General features: G+C 42.3%; 1 protein-coding gene across 1 annotated transcript in view; it reads right to left on the bottom strand.

The window, feature by feature from the left end:
- LOC307035829 (nectin 1b-like) overlaps positions 1-23,861 on the bottom strand; it is a 77,557-nt gene extending 53,696 nt beyond the window's left edge. The window contains exon 1 of the mRNA XM_079675588.1: positions 22,897-23,861. Coding sequence (XP_079531714.1) covers positions 22,897-22,948 — 52 coding nt within the window. The 5' untranslated portion in view covers positions 22,949-23,861. The remainder of the gene's footprint in view (positions 1-22,896) is intronic.
- Between the last annotated feature and the right edge of the window lie 236 nt (positions 23,862-24,097).

Here is a 24,097-nt window from a genome sequence, read left to right on the forward strand (position 1 = left end):
AAGAGCCCTATTCAGTGGGCTGAGCCCCTGGTATTATGAGTAATTGTTTCGACAGAGACGGTTGGTTTGGCGTTGTTGGTGCAGGCTGGGACTTGTCCTTCCTGTCACCGCTCAAACCTGAACTTCCAGGAGAGGAGTGTGGCTTGTGCAGAGAATGCAGAGCTGTCATCTGATAAGTGCATATCGTGATCATTTATTTAAAACCCCCAGTGACACTTTGGCAGCACAGCATTCTTAAGGGGGAAGTGCAAACAAAGAAAAAAAAGAATACTCAAGAGACTACCGGAGATATTGTTCAGATCTGCCTATAGCTGCAGAGTGAGGGGGGGGGGGGACATTAAAGTCCCCTGTAACTCGGAGCATCTGCTACACTTACAGACATTTCCCAATTTATGTTTTCTGGCTGTACGTGACCGTTGATAGTTTGTGTCTTCTAATTGGTTCGCTAACAGAGAAACCCCCGCTCTGAGACAACCAAGGCTTATACCTCTACCCAAGTACTGCTGAACTAGCAGAGTTACACTTCTGCCCCATGCTGCACCTTCTTTTCTGCAACGCCTGCTCATTGCACGACTCCATGTTAATAAACATGACATGAATAAAACATTGGAGATTTGAGAATGTATCAACCTTACGGACAAATATCACTTTTTACAATCACACTGAAACATGGCTTTCTGTCAGCTCTCTGAAATCCCTCTACTTATTTTGAGGTTTAGGTTAGGGCTGAAAAAATATTGTAAATCAATGTATCCTTGAAGCAAAGCAAAAATGGAAAACATTTGATGGATCTAGCTCTTTCCTTTTTAAATGTCATCACTGGAAACTGAATATATTTGATTGTTTGACTGTTGACTCAACCAAACAAAACATATCAAAGGCAAGGCATGTTATGGATAAACTATTAATCCACTTACCACACAAACTGTTGACGGATTAATCAATACATTAATTGAGAATGAGTTGCCGCTCTTGTTTTATTATTTTAAATTCAACTAAAAGTGAACTGAAACACATACCAACGTGACTGCTCTACCGACTCAACAGGGTGCCTTGTTAATGCTAAAGTACATAAACAAGCCAAATTACTTGCACATGACTGTTCCAGCACTAGTTTTACACGACTTGGAAACCCGCCAGATCTTGTTAAGAGTCCTGTTTGAAATACAGCGTTAGCATACAGCCTTTCTTATGCATGGCCATTTTTGCGGTCTTCATATTCAAAATGTGACATTTAAAGCAGCCGTAATAAATCCCTAAATTGCGATGTTCAGCCCCCCTCCCCCTCTGAGAGGCTTTGTGTCAACACAAAAGGTCTCCTCCTCTCTGCTGTCACCTATCAGATTTGGCCGAGCGTCTTGCTAAAGCATCAACACCGTCAACACAAATTAGAGCTTAATTATTACAGCAATTCCTATTCACTATTGTTTCCCCACAAGAGTGCTCCCCTGCGCCCAACCATCTGCAACACTTCAATAATAGTTATCATGTTATACTGAGCAGCCTCACTTTCCCACAATGCCCCTCCTTAATAAGCCCCAGACCCAGAAGCCTGCTTTGTGTGGATAATTTCCCCCACGTCCATTCCAGTTTATTGTTTCAAATACTGTACAGTGCTACCCTTCCTTTGGGAAAGTCTATTTTTTTTGTAGTTCCTGTGCCCCAACAATCTCATCATAATGCTTTGCCAACACTTCTGGGTTTCATTAGTGTCTGGCATCCCTCCACTAATTGCATGAAACTAGGTCTGCAACCTCTTTTACACCCAATCATAGAGGGGCAGAAGGTTTCCCTCTCTTGATTATATGCCACAGCAGCATCGTTGCAGACTGCACTTGCAGCTCAGGTGGTGTTGGGAGGTTGGCTCCTCTTGCCTCGCCGTGTCACTCTGTTTGCCGTCACGGCATGGAGTAAAAGGGGGAGGGGAGGTGTAGGGGCGGATGGTGACAAAGCCAATTATTTTCACCTATCTGCTGCTCCCTGCCAGCAGACATGTAATCTTAAACGGTCCCAGTGATCCCTGGGCAGGCTTTGAGCCCTTGGAGAATATGGTTTCGCAGATGAAGCTGTCACAGGAAACAGCTTGCATTCTGCAGCAGGCTTTTCAGATGCTTCTCACCTGTCTCCCATTAGAGTGTTACAACTGACATTTTCAAAATCCTTATTTCCTGAAAACCAAAAAACAAGCTTTATGGTATTCTATCAAAAGATTGTTGTGTCATTGCTGTTAGTTTTCCTCTTCAAACAGAAGTGTGCAGTGGCATGTACAAAAAAAGTGATCAGGGTGGAATTTCAGCTCTGCAGCAAAGAATGGCGCGGAGTAGTGAGGGATGCTGTTACATTAAAGGATCGGGTGATGCAGACTGACACAAAGCTGGACTTCTGAAAGAGTCTCCTCGGGTTATAACTATAAATAAACGACAGAAGGCTGGACGTACAAAGAATAGTTAACGTCTACCCGGAGGAGAAAACTGAGCCCTCATTCTGATGAGTCAGCCTACCCTGTAGTAAGCAGGATATGAACAGCGTTTAGTTTAGTTTTGCAACATTTCTATAGAAAGTGCGCATCAAGGCAGGACCTGTATCATCCTACTCTCTGGGTGCATTATCTCCATAGTCGACACAGAAATGGCTAATGCTGGAACAAATGTCAGGCGCTACGAAAAGCTAAAGCAGACATTAGGAATTGTTGGCAGTTCTACTGAGGCTTATTTTTATGTTCACGGCGAATCAAATATATTTTCATAATGGCAAGTGTGGAGTACATTTTAAAAGGAGAATGTGGTGTCATACCCAAAGAGTCTGAAATACTGCCGTTAAAAAGTGTAGGAAGCTTTTTATTTCCTCTTTAGAGAAAAAAAGACAAAGAAGTCTGATATTCCACCATTCAAAACCAAGTAAAAGGTGTCCTTCTTTCTGTGCTGAGCTAAAACAACATGTTCTGTGAAAGCAGACCCCTCACCTTCACAGTGTCGCTTTAACCATTTAGATAATGACAGCTTTATAAGGCATCAGTGTCTATGCATTGTCTGTTGGGAAATTCAGCTTCAAAAGCTCAGTGCTACTCCCTAACAAAAGCTTTTTGGCTCTCTAGGTCATAAAAGTGGTTACTCAGGGACTAAACAGGTGGACAATTGCCTCAACCATTTTAGCCCCCTTTCATTAAAGGCTAGTTCAACTCTTGGAAAAAAACAAGACCAATCCCTTAGTTGCAAGCAAGGCCACAAAATAAAGGGCGAAGCAGTTTAAACACAGCATTCTCCCAATTTATTTTAAGCATGGTTCTGTTGAAGATGTTTAAGTTAAAGATCCAACATTTCAGGTGTCTCAATTCTGTTTTTATTTGTGTGCTGCCGGAAAGGTGAAGAGGGAAAGTTCCAGAGAAAACACAAGGTATTGGTGATGTTGTTATTCCTCTATTTGGATCTTGCTTTAAGTAAATAAAGGTTGTATATTACGTAATGCTTCCCAGAACTCGGCCCATATCTTCATCAAGGTAGGCAGGTATCCCTTGAAAAAGAGATCTATGATCTCAAAGGGACCAATCTGGATAAAAAAAGGTTTGAAATGAAATGAAATCAAGGCTTTACTGATACTATCTTTCCAACAAGGGTGGATGTTCTTGAGAACATTTCCAAAACGTCTTGCAGTGGATCTTTTATATTTAGATAATCCCTGGATTGAACCTAGATGCAATACACAAAATGACTTCAGCCCTGAAGAACCACCACAGAAAACACAAACATGAGTAACAACCGTCAATGAGTGTTACGCAAGTATCAACGTGTTTGTTCCAGGTGGAAAATCATTCACATATGTAACACTGCGTGTCATCTGCTTTTATCTGTGTTCTCATCACTGTCAGGTTCAAAGCGGCACATCCTCACAGGGACCCCTCAGATCTATAAATACCCTGCATTTATATTCCATATATTTCACTAGGAGGCCAATCAAGGCAAGCTTTGCTTTTCTGTAATGGATGCCACACAATGAGTCTGACTGGACATCAAAGTTGCCTAAAAAGAGCTTTGAAATGAGCCCATTAATGTAATGATTCTCTTTCTGGTGCTGGATAAATATTTGCAACACATTGTGATGGTAAATTTGGACATTTTTGATCGTGCAAAACAACCTGTTCTTCATTAGCATTCGACAGACATCCAAATGTAAACGTTTTGCATTAGATTTTGGAGAAATAGAAGCCAATGTCACATGACATGGAATTTTTGGAGACAACAAAGCTTTAAAAAGCACTAATCCAGCAAGATTACAGCCCTCGGCTCATACAGTAACTGCACAAGCACAAACAAAGCTGATGTGAATCCAAAACCAGCACGACACACCTAAGCAAGAAAGACAACTTTGAAAATGGCAAGACTGTGTAATCTGAATACAGTGGTAAAACAAATCTATGTATCCAAATCCTAACAATAGATGTGACTGCAGATGTTTTATATTCTCAGTTAAACAATAGGTTCCGGAGCAGCAGTTCTCCTGCAGGGCGTCAGAGAGAATGGTTACAAGGGAAACCCGAAACACCATAATGAATATTACCATTACATTTACTCTTGAGGCAAACGCTCAAATCCAGGGTGACTAAGAAAACAGACAATGGTTGAGTTTCTAGCTCGAGGACACTTCAACAGGACAAACAGTTGATGTTACATGTTGGATACTTTGCAGTGTAATGGTGTCAAGTTAATGGTTTATGCCCAATTTTCAAAACAAAAAGGTGACTAGCTGATATGACATTTCTATTAACCCATTTCCATCATAAGTGCTCTTGATGAATATCATTTTTCAAGCAACACAAAGAGGAAGAAATCAGCGTGAGCTTCAAAGAAACGTTTAATCTGACATTCAGAAGTCACATGAAAAGTGTTTCCTATTGAGGGAAATGACAAACATCAAAACCAGGCCAAAGAGGTGACAAGAGCGGTGGAGTAATCTGATTTTGGGTTGGGCCTTTAAGTCAAGTCAAGCCTCATCTCTATGGAAAACAGCCCTGTCAGGACATGCGTGGTGGGCCCCCTCTTTGTGTCACTGTCATTTAGCATCTGCACTGGCCTGTCAAATAGAATGCCACCCTCACACTGGCTGCTAGCCCCCGTATGAGACAGGATGCTGAACAAAGGCCCTGGGATGATAGATGATGTTATACAACGGCCACTGTTTTTGTCAGTGAACAGGGAGCCGCAATTGATGGATATGATTCTGAAAATAGTGTGTGAGATGAAGCCATCAGAGGAAGCAGAAAAGCAGGCAAAGGGAATGAAAACAGGAAGAATATCAGCAAACGTCTCAGAGGTCCAGGTTTAAGTAATTATCCGAAGAACATTTCTCTGCAGTTCTCTATCTTTAGATTGTAAAATACAAAAGCCAGGCAGGTTGTGAAACTTTTATACTTGCTGTGCTGAAGGCCACTTCACAGAAAAAGGACAGAAGAGACACAGTATAATTAGCAATAGCAGAACATTTGTTAAAAATAATCAAGAGAGATGGCGTTTTTTTATGAACAGCACTGACTGAGCAGACAAAGAAAAGGCCAATGCCTAAACACATTAGCTAAATCAACATAAAATCCAAAGAAGCAGATTCCAAAGAGAGCAGAGCTGGACATGCTGTTTGCTCAGAGGGGGAATTCTGCCAAATGCAGAGGAACATCATGATGGTTCTGGAGATTGGGATGCCCGGAGAAAACAAGAGCACCTATAACTCTCTGGAAAAAACCTGTGCAGGACCGGCTGTTGTGATAAGAAAATATTCACCAACACCTCCGCATCAGCACTGCCCTGACTCCCCCTCCTCCCCTTGCCCAAAATACGACAAATGTATTTCCGGGCGCTGAACATTAAACTCCTGTGTCTTCTCTCTGTGAGCTTCAGCACCCACAGGGGTTCATGTGTGAGTCATGGCCACTGGCTGGCCTGATACACCATGACAGACCAGGCCTTGGGCGGTCAGAACAAATTCCATGGCGCCACACTCGGCTCACTACGCTGCAGCACAAAACACAGCCATTGGCTATCTAAGTAGGCAGCTGTGTCTTAGGACAGGCATTCAAATGAGCGAATTGGCATTTTACCACACACATGCATCACTGGGAACTGAGAGAAACGATAAGCGTGTAACAGATTTAACAACAATTTAACTGCGGCATCGCCCGCTCGGAACATTCCGCATTTTGTGTTGTGACAATACAAGGCCACAAGACAACCTTAATGTTCCCTACTAGGTATCAATCACATTCTCAAATGACTTGAATATGCCAGAAGTAGTTGTTTACGATTCGTTTTTTTAAGAAATAAGTCTGTTCCCTGCTGGTTACATTTGCAAACAAAGTAAATATGCTGCAGAGAGTGGATATGGATAGAAGATCTCACTGGCATATTGATGTATAACTCAGGCCTTACTCATATACAATCTGTCACAAGAAATACTTTCTGAGATACAATATGAATGTCACAAATCAGTGAATGAGAAGGGAGACATATTTGTGTATGTAGGCAGCCCTGGTGTATTGTATAACAATCTAAGATGGATACTCGCTGGTACACTATGTGAAATCAAATGTCATATAAAGTTGTAACAGAAAACATTATCCCAAAAAAGAACTGCAACTGTTCCCACAAAGTAATAAGAAGCATATCTGAAACAAATTCAAGGTGTTTTGTCAATCGTCTTACAATACAATTCAGTTACTGCTGTATTTTGTTGTTTCACAACTGGGCCCTCGGAGTGTAGAATTATAGGGGGGCCCATTTGATGATCTCCAGTCAAATCCAGAGACGAAATATCCGAGTGTCTTGTGACCACTGTATGTGTTTACTTTTCAACAGTATAATGTTTCACTTTTTTTCCAAAACAACTTCTCTTGACTCACTTTCTGCCCATTTTGCAGGACTTGTATGTAAATTTGACATACGGGCTGTAACAAAATCCATCTTGAATAGATCCTGTTTTACATGCCCACAAAAACATACTGCACTTGGTGTCAAATGCAGAGGTCAAAGAGCAGCAACAAAAGCAAAAGCCAAGTGTATTTTGAGTGTGACACACCTGGCAACAACGTGCCAGACCTCAAAATGAGTGTGATTAACCCCCTGGCCTGCCAGCTTTGTTTTCTTCTGGCTGCATCTGCTCCAGTGAAGCAACGCAGGCTGCAGAAGTTAATGTACCGGTGAAGAAAGCAGGCCAGCTGCAATCTTTAAAAAGGTCCAGGAAGGAGGATATGGGACTTCCGTTAGGCCAAAACACTGAGATAGGGCGGAAGATGGATCTGCCTGTCTAGGATCACCTTTGCCAGTGTTGTTTCAAAGTAGGCGGGGAAACATCTGTGCCAACATGTCAACCGTGGGGGGTGCAACCTGTAAATAAGACATTAACCTCTGTGTTTACGAAGGAGCAATGTGTTTTTTCCATTGCAAAGTGCTTTTCCATAGCCGGGCAGCACTACTGTAGCTCTCTGTGAGGGATGGTTGGGAGTGGTGAGGCGAAGAGTAATACAGCGTGTCAGTTCCTTTCTAGGGATGACAAAATTATATATTACAGAGAAGAGGTCCATTTTCATTTTTCCCTCCTGCCTCTCACCGACTTCTTAAAAAAACGTCTAGGATATTCGTGGCAAGCAAATCAATCTATTAGCTATAAGAAATAAGTCACTTTTCTCATTATGTGGAAGGGAGCTGCGCACTGATGTTGCAGAGTGCACTTACTCTTGCACACAATGAGGTCAGCACGTGACCCGCCTCCAGCGCTGGGTACAAACACATCCCTTCTGCAGAGCTCTGGGCGAAACGTTAAGGACCATCTGACTGAATCCTTAACATGATGCCGTCCTGACACATCGCGTTGGAAACATGGAGCGCTGTATGTGCATGTTACTAAAAATACTTCCACACATGCAAGCAAGCTCTGGGGGACTGGATTGTATAGTAGTACCTCAGCGCTCTGTGTGTGTGTGGGGGACTACGCATGAGAAAAAAAGCTTGCACACACACACTCCATTGTGATGCATGAGTTGCGGCCATGCTGCCTGAGCTCATTCAGTCTTTTAGACATATTCATTTCCCCCAATACTTAAAACATATAATAGAAAGAGGAGGAGCCAACCTCCCAGTGCTAATAAATCACAGAGTAAGTATCTCTGCAGGAAGGTTACACATTTCTAAATGGATGTTTTTTTTTCATCTGGGTGGGATTTCTTTCCTAGATCACTCTTTGATTTATTGCACATCAACCGGTTCCTGAGTTTTGGAAGCTTTTTGATTCACAGGAAGCTGACAGCTCCTGACTATCTCCTATAAATATTAATGATACATCTAAGATTTAAGTCATGGTGGTGAATAATCTGAAAGACATAACCAGTCAAGAATATTAATTGGGAAAATGTAATTAATCCTCTGAATTAACTAGTGCAGGATGTCGTCTCCTAACGTCCTAACTTTAAAAGTGACTGCATCAAAATGTGTACCCAATTCAGTCTCAGCATTTCTCGTTTTTTTTTTTTTTTTAAACGATTGTTGAACCAGGGAATTCATCTGAGAACACAATTTCACTTACAATAATGACTTGCCAAATTGAAGCCTGAATATCCAGGCATCAAACCTGTGGGAGCAAGTTTTGGACTCCCGCAAACATTGAGACATAATCAACAATTATGTGCATTCAAACAAACTTGTATCATCATGCAACAGTAATGCCTATAATCCCCTCGTAAAGTCTAATTTCTCATCTACCGCGTGAAAATCAGTACCGTCTGCATCTAGATGAGCTAAACAAATGAGTCTACACATTCAGAACAAAGGGCTTATTCATTCCTGGGAGATCCTCCTACCCAACCTTGAAATGCCTTAATTCAAAATATAACGCAGCCTTTAATGGTAGTTTTCATTGGCTCACCTCTTAAATGCATGCAGGCCATTTCAAATTAAAAAATGAGAATAAAAAAGATTTGTCAGATGAGAACCCTCTTCAAGGTGTGTGGGAAGGCAGACCTCAAAGGCACACAGATAAGCCTTTCATGCCTGGCTTTTGTTTATCTCGCAGGGAATTTTAAAAGGATATCATTCATTATTCAAACTGTATTTTGAAGAATACAGACTCTTAGCTGTGCTTAGTTTTGAAACGCTCTTTGTGTTAATGTTAAATAAACCAGACCTCTGCTTCAGGGATTACCTTGCAAATGCGCCATTCCCATACTCCACAATGAGCAATTGAGTATTTTGTAAAGCGCTCTTTGATAAGAGTAAAAAAACGAATCCACCCATCACTTTTCACACGTCCTTTTTCTAAGGTAATATAGTCTTCAGCCTAATTTCCTTCAATAATACCAATGTGGCCATCCATAGAGCCAGCTGTAACTATATATTTCCTCCTCCTATGATTGTCGTGATTATTTGTATCTTGTGGTGATTGTAATTGTGCGACTCACCGAGAAATTTCGATCTTTATCCTTGAACGAAACAAGCCAAACGTCAATGTTCTGTTGATTTGGAGTTGATATGTTGCAGTGGAATTAGGAAAATCTTCTATACACATGGACACATGCAAATGCTACTGCTGCAAACCATTAGGATGTGTAATGACTGGAGCCAATACGGCTGAATTGTGGGATTTCTTTGTTTATTCTCTCTGTGTGTTTCCAAATCAATGCCATACACTCCACTCCTAGAGGTACTATAAGTTTGCAATCCATCCAAATATTTCACAAATAAATACTTTTCGGGAAAAAAAGATTGTCCCTCTGCATGACAATTTTGGCACCTCTAACAAGCAAGAGGAGACACGACTAACAAGTGTACCAGGGCTCAGTAACCAGGTATAATTGCTTGGGTTTACTAGAACAACCGGGAGGGAGTTAATGATTCCATACAATCAAGACTGAAGTGTGTATGACTGAATAAACAGCAACATCTTAATCTATTTGGTAAGTAGATGTATTCTCAGATTGCATGGAGGTTCTGCTTGATGGGTTCTCCAAGCTCAAAGTGTGAAAAGCAGTTGTGGATGTCAACATTCCCCTGACAGTCCTTCACTGATGATCAATTTCCCATCCTCCATTCTCTGGCTTGCCCTCACACATCGGCATCAATCCAACACAAGTAAATACAGTGAGTGGCTTAATGCATTTTTTCTCTCCAGGGATTTTGCAGACCAAAATGGCATCGAGGGGGGGAAATAGATAAATATTCTGCTGAGTGGTGGAGGGGATGACATTCTGGTGAATTGTGAATCACCTTTCTTGCCCTTGCTGTCTATAAAGAGGGAATACAAATAGTTTTAGTATATGCATCCTGAGCATAAACAGCCTTGGCTACAGAGTACAGAGTCCGCTGTTGGATGATACCATAAACTCAGTTCAAATGAGGACCGAGCAGGAAACAGACCCTTGTTAATCAAATCAAAAAGACACCACTGTGTAGTCAGCAGGAGAGTAATTAGACTCCTCCTTTAGCGTGGCCTCCATTCAAGCTGCAATCAGGAGTTTGGCACAACAAGGACTATGAAAAACACTCCAACTAACTAGGTCCATCCACGGTGCTCGGCCATGACATAATCCTTTGGAAAGACAGTTTATTTCTCATCATTGCAAGCGTTCATGTCATACTATAAATCTATTTCCCTCGAGCAGACGAACACAGCGACATTCAACGCAGCTTAAAGGGCAAATGTGGTCAAGACTGGTTGGATGAAACTTTACTCGTCAGTCTTTCATAGCATAACATCATACGATTTGATTAATCTCTCAAAGCAGATAATCTACGGTGCAGAGCGCACACGTTCCCACCCCAACCCTGCACAGCAGCAGCTGCATAAGCTGTGATAGGACGAAGGGCATGGAAGCAAATACAACACATTCAGCCCTCGACATTGTGACCTTGACTGGAGAGCATTAGGCTGACTGACGGTGTCTCTATCTTTTCACACTGCTGAAAAAGAACTGGTCCAATTACAGGCACATTGTCTTGTTCGACTGTACATTTGGGCACCTCAGAGATCAAGCCTTCGCTGGGGTTTAAATTGACAGAGCTACCTTTCCCGCTGTCACAGCCTCCTGTGTTACTCTGTCACTGGCAGGTGATGGAGGAGCAAAATAAGCTGTCAGAGGTGTGAGTGAGGCATCTATGCAGATAGTGAGGACTTCAAATTCTGTGGATTCTGACAGCCTTCGTAGGAGGTCTGACTCTTGTTAAGCAATCTGGTAGAAACACACTGTAACTCAGACACCACCATGAAGTAGAATTTCATGGAGGGGGCGTACACTTGCCTCCATAGCTTGTCTGTCACGACAGACAAACACGCATTACTGGTGTGATTAGCACCAACTAAAGCTCTCCTGCAGCAACCGAAATTCCTGTAGCGTACTTCATGTTATAGTGATGAAGCAATGTGCCAATTTATTTAAAATTAAGCACTGAAAATTAACTGACACACATTGGGTGATCATGAAGAAATACCAAAAATGGTGTTTCCAATTTGGAGTTTTCATTATTTCTTTCAGTTTTATAGCTAAATAAATATATAATGGAAGATCAGCCAATTTAGCTATAATGGAACATTGGGGAAATAATCATTAGTTACAGTTTTGGAGTATTATAAGCCCAGATTTTCCAAGTGATATTAATCGTATCGGGGCCCTGGGTCAGTGTATCTGAATCCTGTGGCTTTGCTCTGAACTTGAAAGTGGAATTGGTTTTAGACAAGACAGCAGCTGCATTTGACTCTGCCGAATACTAATGAGCTATTGACCTATAAATGGCACTTCAGAAATGACAGCTACCAATATTGACCTTTAAAAGAGGAGTAAATATAAAGAGTTTCTCCCAAAGCTCGACACTTTGCATGTGCCAGAGGTCAAAGCACGACTCCATCAGAGCCATTTAAGTAAAACATTCTCCTGGAATAAAAGGCCACATTTAGCTATTTGGCCAAATGATCCTGTGGAACAGGCATGGAATATCTGAATGTTGAAACAACACACAGCAAAGCGGTCTTGATCCAAGTGCAGCTGACAGTCGAAGGAGAAAGAGGCGGCCTAGCCGTGCAGACCACGGCTCTGAAAAAGGCCTGAGTGTTAATTGGAAACACAGCACAAATGCTTCATCACTGAGGCGTGTCATTGGGAAGGAAATAAGCACGGGCATCAAAATATACAAAGACACTCACAAGGATGAAGGAACACAGCTCAGTATGATCGAATCAGGCAGATGAGACGATGCTAAATACACATCTGACTGAGACAACACAGTAATCTTAACACGGCAAAATTGAATGAAAATGTAATTTGCAGTACTCAGTAAAGTTTGTTTCCCACTCTCGACTCTTAGTAATACAATTGTATACATGTGAAGAAGTTCATGTTTTATGTTTAGGACATTATAACTCAAATTGGTGTCAGGCTTAAATCTAATATTTTAAGCCCCTGCATTTTAGGAGACTTCTCATGCCATTTATTACATTGGATCACACTTCCTGAAAAGTTCATTTTGCCCGATAACAATATGCTTTTTTAAGAAAATCTTAATTTGACTGCTTCATTTTAATAATACAGTTGTACTTTTGTACTGTCAGATGAGTCTCTGTCAGACAGTTCTGGTGCCCCGATGACTGTCCCACACCCTACCCCCATTCCCTGACCTCTATTTCCCTGTTGGTCAGTCTAGAGCAAATCCGAAAAGCCTCCCTGCATCTCCATGGCGACGGGCCTCAGTCGAGCAGATGGCCTCAGTGTGCCGCACGGCAATTAAAGAGGGAGCGTGGAGCGGGGGGAAAGAAAGTGGGTCAGGATCAGGGGGGAGCAGGGCAGGCAACGTGAAGCTGCCTCTGCCTTGGGCCTGCGCACGGACACATGCATGTGTGCACTCTGCAATACACGCACACATACACACACGTGTGTTCATGCCTCAGTGAACTCCTTCCAGAGTCTTCGGAGCAAAAACAAATACCCACCCCACGCCAGTAACCAAGCGTCAGCCGTGTGGGAATGAAAAGAGGGGTTAGGGCGACAGGGGATTGCCCTCGAAACTCACACAATGAATCTCTTCCATAGTGAGAAGTCAGAATAACTTCCCCCCAGAATTACATTGACAAATCCCACCACCCAATCAATAGGATTAACTCTTCAAATCCCATATAACGACATACAGAGTCAGCCCCCTGTTATTTAGAATTACTTCCACTCGAGTGCCACTCAATCTGGAAGGAATTGCTTCTTCTTTTTTCTTTTCGCTTCACCAACATGTTACCATCAGCAGGGTTGAAGCATTCCTGGCGACGAAGGGCAAATCCAATCAGATTAATTTGCCACTACTATTATCCCATACTGAGCAGTCTATTGAAAAAGGAACTTCAATTCAATGTTGACTTGAACCCCAATGCTTTGAAAGATCTGATTGAGCTTCTGAATCACTCATTACTCAAATTTAGAAAGCTTTAATTAAACTAATTCCGAGGACAATATGATCTTTGCCACATTACGGAGCTTTTAATTTAATTTACTGTTTTATGTGTCATAATATTCTTCAATTATGCAACCGGCAACGCGCTTGTTTGAAGATAGCTTTAATGGAGAATATAAATTGGTGTAGGGGGGTCCACCGGCTTCCCGCATAGGAGAAGAAAAAAGGCCTAACGAGCCGGAAAGAATTGAATGAACTCTTATTTGCACAAGTCTTTTCTTCTAGCAACCAGACCCAATGTGCCTAAATAGAACTTCAGTGCCAAGAACAATAGTTGAAGGCAAACTACAAGCCCCCCCACCCCAAGAACATAGCCTCATTCAGCATGACCCTCAGCAAACTCCCGTCCCCCCTCATGGTCTACATGTAAATATCCATTTCCTCTTTACATTTAGTCTTTTACTTTCCCTTGCAAATGTTCTTCCACGACTTAGGAAGGAAAGTAGGATCCTTAAATCCATTCTGCAGAACAATTTGAAGCTTGGCATCCTGAGGTATACGAGTCTGCTGGCCAGAAGAGGGAAAGTATTTTAAGGGTTTTGCTGCGGTATTAAACAGACTGTATATCAAGTTTCTCATTCCAACATTTGTACCTCTTTACCTTCTATTTTGAGTTTTCTAATGCTGACAAAGAAGATTCACAGTGCCGGGAACAGATGCCAGTTCCCGTTCCCAGGTAAATATTACCATTCTCCGAGAACATATGGTTTAAGCAGGAGATGTCTTACTCAGATACATCAATAAAGGCAGGAAACTGCACTTTTCACACTCGGTGGGTGAGAGTCTGAGCTACAGTACGTGGGTGCAGGGTCAGTGAGTGGGTGTTCTTGTTGCCACTTATATCTGCATAACTTATTATCGTATAAATGGTGTAACTCACATGCTTGACATGTGGGCGTGAGAGGGGGGGACCCTTGACCCTCCAACCTTCTGTTTCTCTGGCCTGACGTGACATTTGGCATCTTCGTGCCTCAACTGACAAATGCTGTGAACTACAAAATGGCCCTGCGTGATTCCTATACTGGTATCAAAGCCCTTTCCAGATTCCTGACTGGTTAATTCCCCTTCCAGACCGGGGGGGGTGCTTGGATTTTGACTTGAGCCGTCCCTTATAGATACTGCCTTTTTACGTTAGTGAGCCGGATCATTTGGCTCGGCTCTCTTAAAGCGCCGGCTGTTTCGGCTCCCAAACGGCTCTTCATGTTAACACAGTTTACCACGGAGCCTCAGTTTTGCCGCTGCGAGGCTCTGGTGCTCGCAGCTCACGCGCGGTCCACTAGCACCGCTCATCACGTCCAAATCGTGCACATTCCGTGTTGTCCTGTAGCAGGCACCGCCGATGTCGGGGAAACGATCTTCAATACTCCGAAAAGAATCCCACCAGACTCCTTTGCCCCTCCAACAGAGGGATGTCCTTGTCCTTTTTCCTTTTCCTTTTTTCAAGCGATAAAAACTCTCGATCTTCTCTCGAATTATTAATATTTTTTCGTCCCGGGCTGAATAAGGGCGTCAAATGACGGCAAGACGCCCCCCTGGCAGAAACGCTGCCGGCAGCCCAAGCAGGACGTGTGCTGCCAGAGTGGGAGCTCTCATGTGGAAACCCCTGGCAAAAGTTATTCAGCAGCAAGAAACACAAAGAAGCGAGGAGGAGAGAGATGGGTGGGGTTCGCTTGACATTTATAGGCAACTTTTGTATTTATATGAAAAAGTAACACCGACAAAACATCAATGCCAAGTCAGGTCATTCCATAACCTTAGGCAAAGGTTTTTTGTTTTTCTGATGTTAATATAACATACATTTTTATTATAATTGGGAAGCTGTGGCGCAGTGGCTGGTGCCCTGGTGTTCGGATCAGGGGAGCACAGGTTCAAACCCCACTGCAGTCAGCATGTCGTTGTGTCCCTGAGACACTTCACCCCAAATTGCTCCTGTGGGGATTGGCCACAGTATTGAGTATGTAAGTCGCTTTGGATAAAAGCGTCTAACAAGTAGCATGTAATGTAATAATTGTAACACTAACCCTACACCTACAATTTGAGCTGCAATGACAGGGACATAATACAATGTTTAATACTGAACATTTTGTAATTCTGGAAAGTTGGATCATTCTGTCTGGTACTTTAAAGAACACTAGGAAATTGGATTCATGCAAAACCGTTGCAAATTAACATAAACTGCAATAATATAACAAATCATGACCTGTATTTTGTCATTTTCGAATATTTGTAATTTTACATAAATGTGTTATGGTTTGCAATCCAAAATCTACTATTATCTCATATTGGATACCAACGTTAATCTAACTCCTTCTATACTGTAACATATCCTGCCTTAGTCACATCAATATTGCAACTAATTTGACATAACGTTGCCTTTGTTCATAAGAAAACAAGATATTTCAGCTGACGTTATACTAATTTATTTTACATATTATAAATACACATTTGGACCGTACATTGGACTGGGTCTAGAATATAAAAAGGACTGTAAAGGTCAGACTGGTACCGCAGCAGGTGGTCATGACGTTGCCTGTCACTGATAAAATACATTAGGGATGCTGCAGGAGCACTCTCTATGTGAACTTACTGCATGTTCTCCTTGTTTCTTTCTCTTTCCTGGCATATAGGATAGTGTATATCTGATAAGTGCACTGCATTTAGAGGAGTAAATGTAGTTTAAGCGCAGCACAACCATACCCTACAGCTCTGCTTGTAGCATGAGTCAATAGTTCAAATAGGGGCAGTGCTGACGCAGATTCAGTGTGTTACAGCTCGAGATAAATAGGATAAACAGAAACCCTTTCCCCGCAAAGAGGTGGGACTAGTTGTTTCATTACTCACTCGTCCAACTTTTTTACAAACTGGGCATACAGGAAGGAGGAGAAGGCCATTTGGAACAGCTAATTTTCTGAAAACAATGCAAAATTGAAGTCAAATTCAGCCAGGCTTGAAACTCGGGAATCAATAGCAGACTACATTAGTTGCTTTGGCAATAGACGCCACAAACAAAACGGAAAGGATCAATGCCAAACCTCAGTCGATCTCTGTTCATATGCATCCCTTTCACAGCAGAGTTGAACCATGTGCACTAACAAACACTGTGAAAAATTGAGAATGTCTACCACTCCTGTTGGTTGACCTCAATCTCAGTATAATGCAAGCACCGGGAAACTATGGTGCCAGCTGTGGCACATGTGGAGTGACATATAATGGCTGAAATATTCTCTGAAATGTTTACACCTGAGCAATTGAGATCCCTTTGAATTGAGCAATTATCTTTAAAGTCGATCGCAGCGGGCGAAAGGAGCAGGCATGAATGAAAGACGCACACAGAGGAGAATATGACAGACAACGAGCTGACCTGCTATCAGTCATCTTTTGCTCGTCTGTCTGCACAGAATGAGGGCACTAAGGAGCTTTGCACCAAGCTGCAGCACATGGAAAGCTTAGCTATATGTCAGAGAGAATAAATAAACCTGTGTTTTTGTTTTCCAAGCACCCCCCCTCCCCTTTATATCACCCACACCACCTCTGTTGCAGCCAACCCCCCCTTCTCCTACTCCCATTTACAACCACGCTGTTGCTTTGAAGCAGAGTCAGCTCCCGGAGAGATATCAGTGCGGAATATTAAATGAGTGAAAACCATCACTCATTAAAAAGGGAAACATTTCATGAAACAAACCCCCCTTTGTATCAAGTGCTAAGCAAGCCGACTCTCAGCGTCCTCAAAGGTAGAGCGAGGAGACAGGAGAAGAAGGGAAGGGGAGAGGAGAGATAGAGCGGGAGGGGATGCTGGGGGATTCACTCAAGCTGGTATAAAGTAAAAGGGGAAAAATGTAAAGTTCTGCCAAGAGATCAGCCCTGAGCCTCGCGAAACCCTGGGTGCTCTGTAACAGTGACGGAAATTCTGATAAGACTTTGATTCTGAACATTTCCGCAACACATGATTGAAACCGCTGCTACATTATAGAATTGCTCGATATTTTCATTCAAATGTGTTCTGCAAGCTAATATTCCATTTAAGCCTCACCCTGGAGGATATCTGTCGTTGGATGGCATGTGGGTGAGCTGGAAGGCATGTAATGGGATTGACAGACAGATATGTTTTGTGAAGGCGGCACGGAGGTTCTCGGTTGGAGGCAGTTTAGAATGCCTTCTTAGATCGGTCACAAAGTCCGACATTTCAGCAGAAGTTTATTTTATAGTATGGGAAAGCCGTTTATTCAGCAGTCGAGTGTCAAAAGTTCCAGAGATCTCAAGATAAACGGACAATAAAACATTGTTTTTAAATACTTTATTGTCTTTCGAAACTGTATTTGACTTTGATAATATTTATCTATATAAAAGTGGCAAAGAACATCAGATCGACAGAGTTGTCAGGGAGAAACCGCCATTACATGTTTAATTCAAGGCCTTTATTGGCCCAATACCTCTGGCAGCTGATAAATGATTCCGACCCAGGACAGTAAGAGGCAGCTGCAGGCCAGCTCTTGTCAAAAGGCTGCACAAGTCAGCACAAAATTCAACTGAGTCAGAAAACATGGCAACAGCTTGGACTAGTCCATCAAGTTTTTAAAACTAATCCATGTCAACTGGTTCACAAGGTAGAGCCAAGAGAGCAAGAGAGGAGCAGCCAATGTAACAGGAATTAAGCCAATAAGGTGACAGGAATACAATATACATTTGAACCTGCTTAAAGGTGGTAGCATTAGTATTGGATGAAAATGTGGCTACCTACCTACTTTATTTCTACACCATAGGATACATTTTCCACCATCATCCTCAGTTTGTGGTTCACAGAAAAGTTCAGGACTCCTTTACTGTTTTATGCATGCCCATCAGCCCAGCTGCCTGTTATAAATTGACTTGTTCAGGCAGTCACACAGGGGGGTGGGAGTTGCACTGATCAGATCTGCTTTATTTTAAAGGCAAACTCCCTAAGTGAAGAGACAAGGAATTATTCACTCTCTCAATCCCAGATCCACCCGTGACTAAATGCCCCAGTTGTAAACCCAGACACAAAGCATGCTATTCCCAAAAGATTTCTTATTTTAAACCGGTGAAGCAGAAAATACAAGACGACTGCATATAAATGTCTAAATGATGCATTAAAAAAGCAGCTTAACGGCTCGGGAAGACACAGATATGTATGCAGTTGCTGTAAAGAAATAATTATGATATGTCTTTATCTGATATGACTTATGCAAGTAGAAACTATAGTAACGGAGCTCCAGGGGAGGAATAGTGCAAATAAACTCAAAAAGCTATTGGCAAGCCAAGACGCAGTCACATGGAAACTGTGCAGACTGTCAGAATCCCTCCGATATGTGAGATTATTTACTTTTTCTTCAAGGAAGATTTACATTGAATCAGGAACCATAATAAACCTATCCTCCAATGTTGGAACAGCTATCTGACAAACTGCAAGGAAAATACAGAACAAGGTGTATTCAGTCTATGACATTCTCATTCTCAAGAGCAGAACAAGAATTTAACCATTTAATCCCTTGACAAGGGTCGGCTAAATAGAAAGAAACCGACCCGACAGATTAATGCCAAATCAGAAAAGCTCATGGCGAGATATGAGCCCTGTTATTGATTTCCTTGTTCCTTACTTAGCTGTTCCTGCATTTCGACTTGAAACAGAGACAAATTTCAGGGATTTAAAAGCAGAAAATTGCAGCTGCCGCTTCCTGATAAACGTGTTTTCCATCCTGATCCAACATGGGGACAGTGTAGTGTGAGGAAAGCAGAGGAGAAGGAGAGGACACCTAACAGACACTATACGACAAAATAATAACCCAATGGAAACATATGATACTGAACTGCATGTTCTGACAAAACAAGATATCCTGTAACCCTAGACAGCCAGTGTCTGGGACCAACAGTACTTTGATATTTGGCTATCTGTTCATATCCCCTAAAATAGTCTTTATTCAGAGATCCAAACTATTTCATCAACACAGAGACATACCGTAAGCACCTCACTCAAGGCCACTCATTGAATAGTATTTGTGCAGTCTTATTCATGCAGAGAACACTCCATTTTGTCATAACCTTTCCATTATTTAGGTTCAGTGCTTATGTTTTATGTCTTTTTTGTAATACGCAGCCTTTATGCAGGGACCAAAGGGGCTTAAAATGAGGACTGTGAACACACGAAGAGAGCTGAAAATGTGTCTTTTGGATCAACCACAACAACACGTAGCTCTTTTAAAAATGTTGCCAAAGAAATCAGTGAAAATAATGAAGGGCAATTTCCAAAAAAAAGAGCCACTTCACTTTGCAGAGACATTTCATGCAGTGTTCGGGGGAGGATTTGCTAAAGAGCTGACAGCAGAACCACAATGAGCTAAATGCTCAAAGAGATGAAGTTTTAGTGGCCAAGTGGCTCCATTAGTTTCTACGGCGAAGGCGAAGCTTAATCTCCTGTCAGCTCCCCTCAAGCTAGTCTCCCAGGACTCGGGGGCTCTCTCTCCCATCCATCACCTCAACAGGGACCAAAGGGAGACTCCCCAAAGGCACGAGGATCAGAGCAATTTGCATTCACACTCAAAACATCAAGGCCCAACAAATCCCACAGTGACTCTTTCTATTTCACTATATCACAACTGTCATCCAAAGGAAATGTGAAATACCATGGACCGGCAATTACAGTTTTTCTTCAAAAGAGAGAAAGTCCAAATGATAATTACAATAGTCTGGCGGTCATCGCTCCATGCCCAATTGGAGGAAACATTTTCCTGCCTGTTTCAATGTTCAACATCAAACATCTATTTCAGGACGATTTATGAACATGCCAACCATTGTGCTCGGACCCCCTGACTGTTCAATCAATGCTGGCGAAGTACGTGACATTTCATACACAAAGGTAGACTTCAGTGCTGCTAAAAGGAGTCTGAACAACAAATACACACTGGGGCAGCACACCATGTGAATGCCGGTTGTCATAAGTCAAAATGAACTCATGTGCGTCAGGCTTACAGTGACAAGCTTGTGCATAGAAATCAGGCAGTTAGCTGCGCAATTAACCCTAAAGATTCAAATAAATGCAGCTGTGTTGTAAAAAAAACGCATATGAGAGACTGCATTGAGTGACTGACAGAACTGAACAACAGGGGTCTCCAGGCGAATGAGTTACGCCTGCCAAGTCATTACAAAGATTATAATACACAACTGCATAATTTCCCTTCCTGAAGAACAGACTACATTCAAAGTTAATGCTCTCCACCATTCAGCATTCATTTCCCAAATGTTTAATTCAACTCAAATTAGGAATTAGAGCTGGAAAATCTCTTCATCCCACCGCTGATAGTGATATCTATATGTGCTCGCACAGCACCAGGACCCCAGGATGGAGCCATGCCATAAACAACCACCTGGTTCCAAACTCAATTCGCACTCAATTAAATATCAGACTGGAGAACTGGGGAGGCCGAGTGCTAATGTAAGAAAGCAGAGCGGCTGTTACTATTCACAGATCCATTATTCTCAACGTTCCCTTTATTTGATCATCTATTTGGCGAGAAGCTTGGGATATTTTCTGTTTATGAATTTGGCACTCTTGTGTTTTTCTACAAATGGTTATTGCCACGACAAGCACAAATGGATTTCCCTGATGGATAGCTGCAACAGGGTTGTGTTGCTACTTCCATTTGTTAGTGCCATTTTACCACTTGTTTGTGCATTTGTAATGAGGGAAGAGTCTGGAACATGCTGTATATCAATTAGGCCATCAAAGACAGTGGGCATTTATGGCAACGCCCTTTAACCTCAGGGTGAAATACCAGATTCTTGTTTTTGCATCACAAAAGAAATTGGTCCAAACCAAATGCTGCAATAAAATCGTTTTCCAAGCCCTTCCCTTAAAGAAGATGCCTGAAAGCATGAATTGTGCAGTCCTTTTAGGTTTGAAATAACCCTCAGCCATAAAAAAAAGAAGAGCAAAGTTATTCATGCAATGTCTAATTAGGCTTAAAAAATACCTCCTGCTTTGCTCAAATAAGACATTTCCAGGACGCTTTAAGAGCCATTTTTGAAATATTTTTCCACTCCCTTGATTGAACAGCTTCAAAAGATTTCCACTATGAATCCCAAGGGAACCAGTTAATCCTGATCTTCTCCACAAGCAAAGGGATCATCTCAATGTAAATCAGACAGGGCTTTTGATCAATCGGTCTTAAACACATGACGCCACAAGGAGCCTCGCCGCGAACAAGGTTAACATCTTGGTTTGTTCTCCGGCTCATAAGAGTTGGGGAACAAAACAACCGAGATGTGACGAAAAACATTTGTCCTAGAAAACAGTTTTTCGACTAGAAAAAAATCACCAATATGTAAGATTGAGTTAACATGTACAAGCTGCAGCCTGTCAGAGAAAATGAGGACATCAGTAACATACAAAACATGTCTTGACCACACTTGACCCTCTTCCATTTCTTTCTTAAAATAGAGGCGCCAGACCGAGTATACTTGTCCATGATGTAAACAAATGAGTAAACTTTAGAGTAAGCCTGTAAACGCCTCTGGATAATGAATGACAAACAACACACACCCACACACAAACACAGTTGGGCGTATGCATGATGTTTTACTGTTAGCTTGTTGTGTTTTCCAATTTGAAGGATGTCCAATTTAACAAGAATAATGGCTATTCTTCTGATAACAGTCAAATACTCCTCCTGAGCATGTGTTTAAATAATTAGGCCCACTCGAGGAAGCTTTAATGTCAGGAGGATCAATGTCAAATTATCACTCCATTTATCAACCACCAGTGCTTCCCTCAACATCTCATCCTGCGCCCCCAAAAGACACACACTCCATCTCTCTCCGTCTGCTATAATCTATTATGTATTCAGGGCAAAGTAGAGAACTGGAAAGACAAATGTCACCACATTATGAGTCACAGACAATATCAATATTGAATTTAAAAACAAACAGCAAAGGCCTTAGGATTTGATTCTCAGTTTCTCACATGAATGAATTGGACATCATCAACTTAAATTATAATAGTTTGGAGTATAAATCTGAGAGAGAAGAACATATGATAACAGGACACAAGTTTCAATTGTCATCCATAACCACTCTGACTTGCCATCACAATAAGATATTGGAAAACTTGGAGAGTACACGGTTCGCATATCGCCATCTGCCTGCTGCCGGGGTTACTTCATTGTATAGCAGCCAAATAAGTATTCTGCAGTGCTTTTTTGAGTGGCTTTCAATCTGCACACTTTCCAATTTTCTCATTTATTTTCCCACTGTTGTTGCAAACTAGACCAGATTACATCGATCCACCAATTCATGCAGGGCTGCACATGCACGCGCGCGAACACACACACACACACACACACACACACACCGAGAAGCAGGGAGGGGATGGTATAATAATGCACATATGCCTCGAATGATTCCCTGTTTAAATTATGCGGCTTACCTTGGACGTGCAGGGCTAGCAGGAGTATCCACATCCCCACACACATCGCCATGGCACCTCAACTATCCGGATCCGGTCTGATAAGCCGAGAGTGGGTGAAAGAGGCTCACTCGAGACGACAAAGACCAAGCATGCAACTTCTGCAAATCCCACTACGGCTCGAACTAGTCCCTCACTGATCAGTATGAGACTTTCGCAAAACTAGAGGATCGGTGTTGCGCTTCTCCGTAACAAAGCATCAATTTCACGTCTGCGGCGACTTCCTTTTTTTGTGGTTGGCTGAAGCAGAGTTTGCACTAAGTGGAACCTGGCCGGATCTCCCAAAAAATGAGATCCAATTACAGCTGCAGATTTGGCGATAAGGTGATGGAGCCTTGTGTTGAGTGTTCTTATCAAAGCAGTTTAACCATCTAGCTCTAGCCTTTGTTGCTCCATCCACTGCAGCGGCTGCAGGACTCTCTCTCTCTCTCCTTTCAGGATTGTGGATCAGAGGTAAAGTGGGCGGGAGGTCCTCGATCGATGCTGCGCTGGGAAGTTTCCAACACTTGGAAGAGTTCCTCTGGGGAAATGTCGCCTCGATCTTCCCTGTTTGATATTGACAGAGCACCTAACAGATATTCTGCTGGCACCGTCCCTGTTTTAGTTCCTTAAGTTCCCGGTTGTCTGCAGACACGGACAGTCGGAGTGATCAGACACTGCAGGCCGGTGAAGTTGTTGTAACTCTGGAAAATTGTGGGATGTACCCCCCTTTCCTCAGTCGTTTTTTTTATGTGGATAAAATACAGTGTAGCTTTATCCTGCTATGCGCACCGCCCCGCTGATGTGCCACTACAGTGTGTTCCTGACTATCGCTGACGCTTTCGGAGAGATCGGGATCGGGTGACGTTGTGCAAGGGAGGAGCCTGGATTGTACTGCGAAAAAAGCAAATGCATCGTCTGAAAGAAACACATCAGCCTTGGTAGCCCCCCTAAATAAGTGAATCCCAAACTTTTTTAGCAGGTCAAAATGACTCCATCTGTAACAGAAGGTGATAACATTGTCCGTAAATGGAAAAACAAGTATAGGAGGATTAAAATAGATCCATCGAAGGTACGGGGTGGAAATGTGGGAACAGGACAACAGCAGCGTGTACGGTCATGCAGAAGGGAAATAATGCATTGTGAAATACGGTTCATATGACTAAATCCTGAAATTCAGTGA

This window comes from Notothenia rossii (genome assembly GCF_949606895.1).
Source record: "Notothenia rossii genome assembly, chromosome: 4".
Taxonomy (NCBI): domain Eukaryota; kingdom Metazoa; phylum Chordata; class Actinopteri; order Perciformes; family Nototheniidae; genus Notothenia; species Notothenia rossii.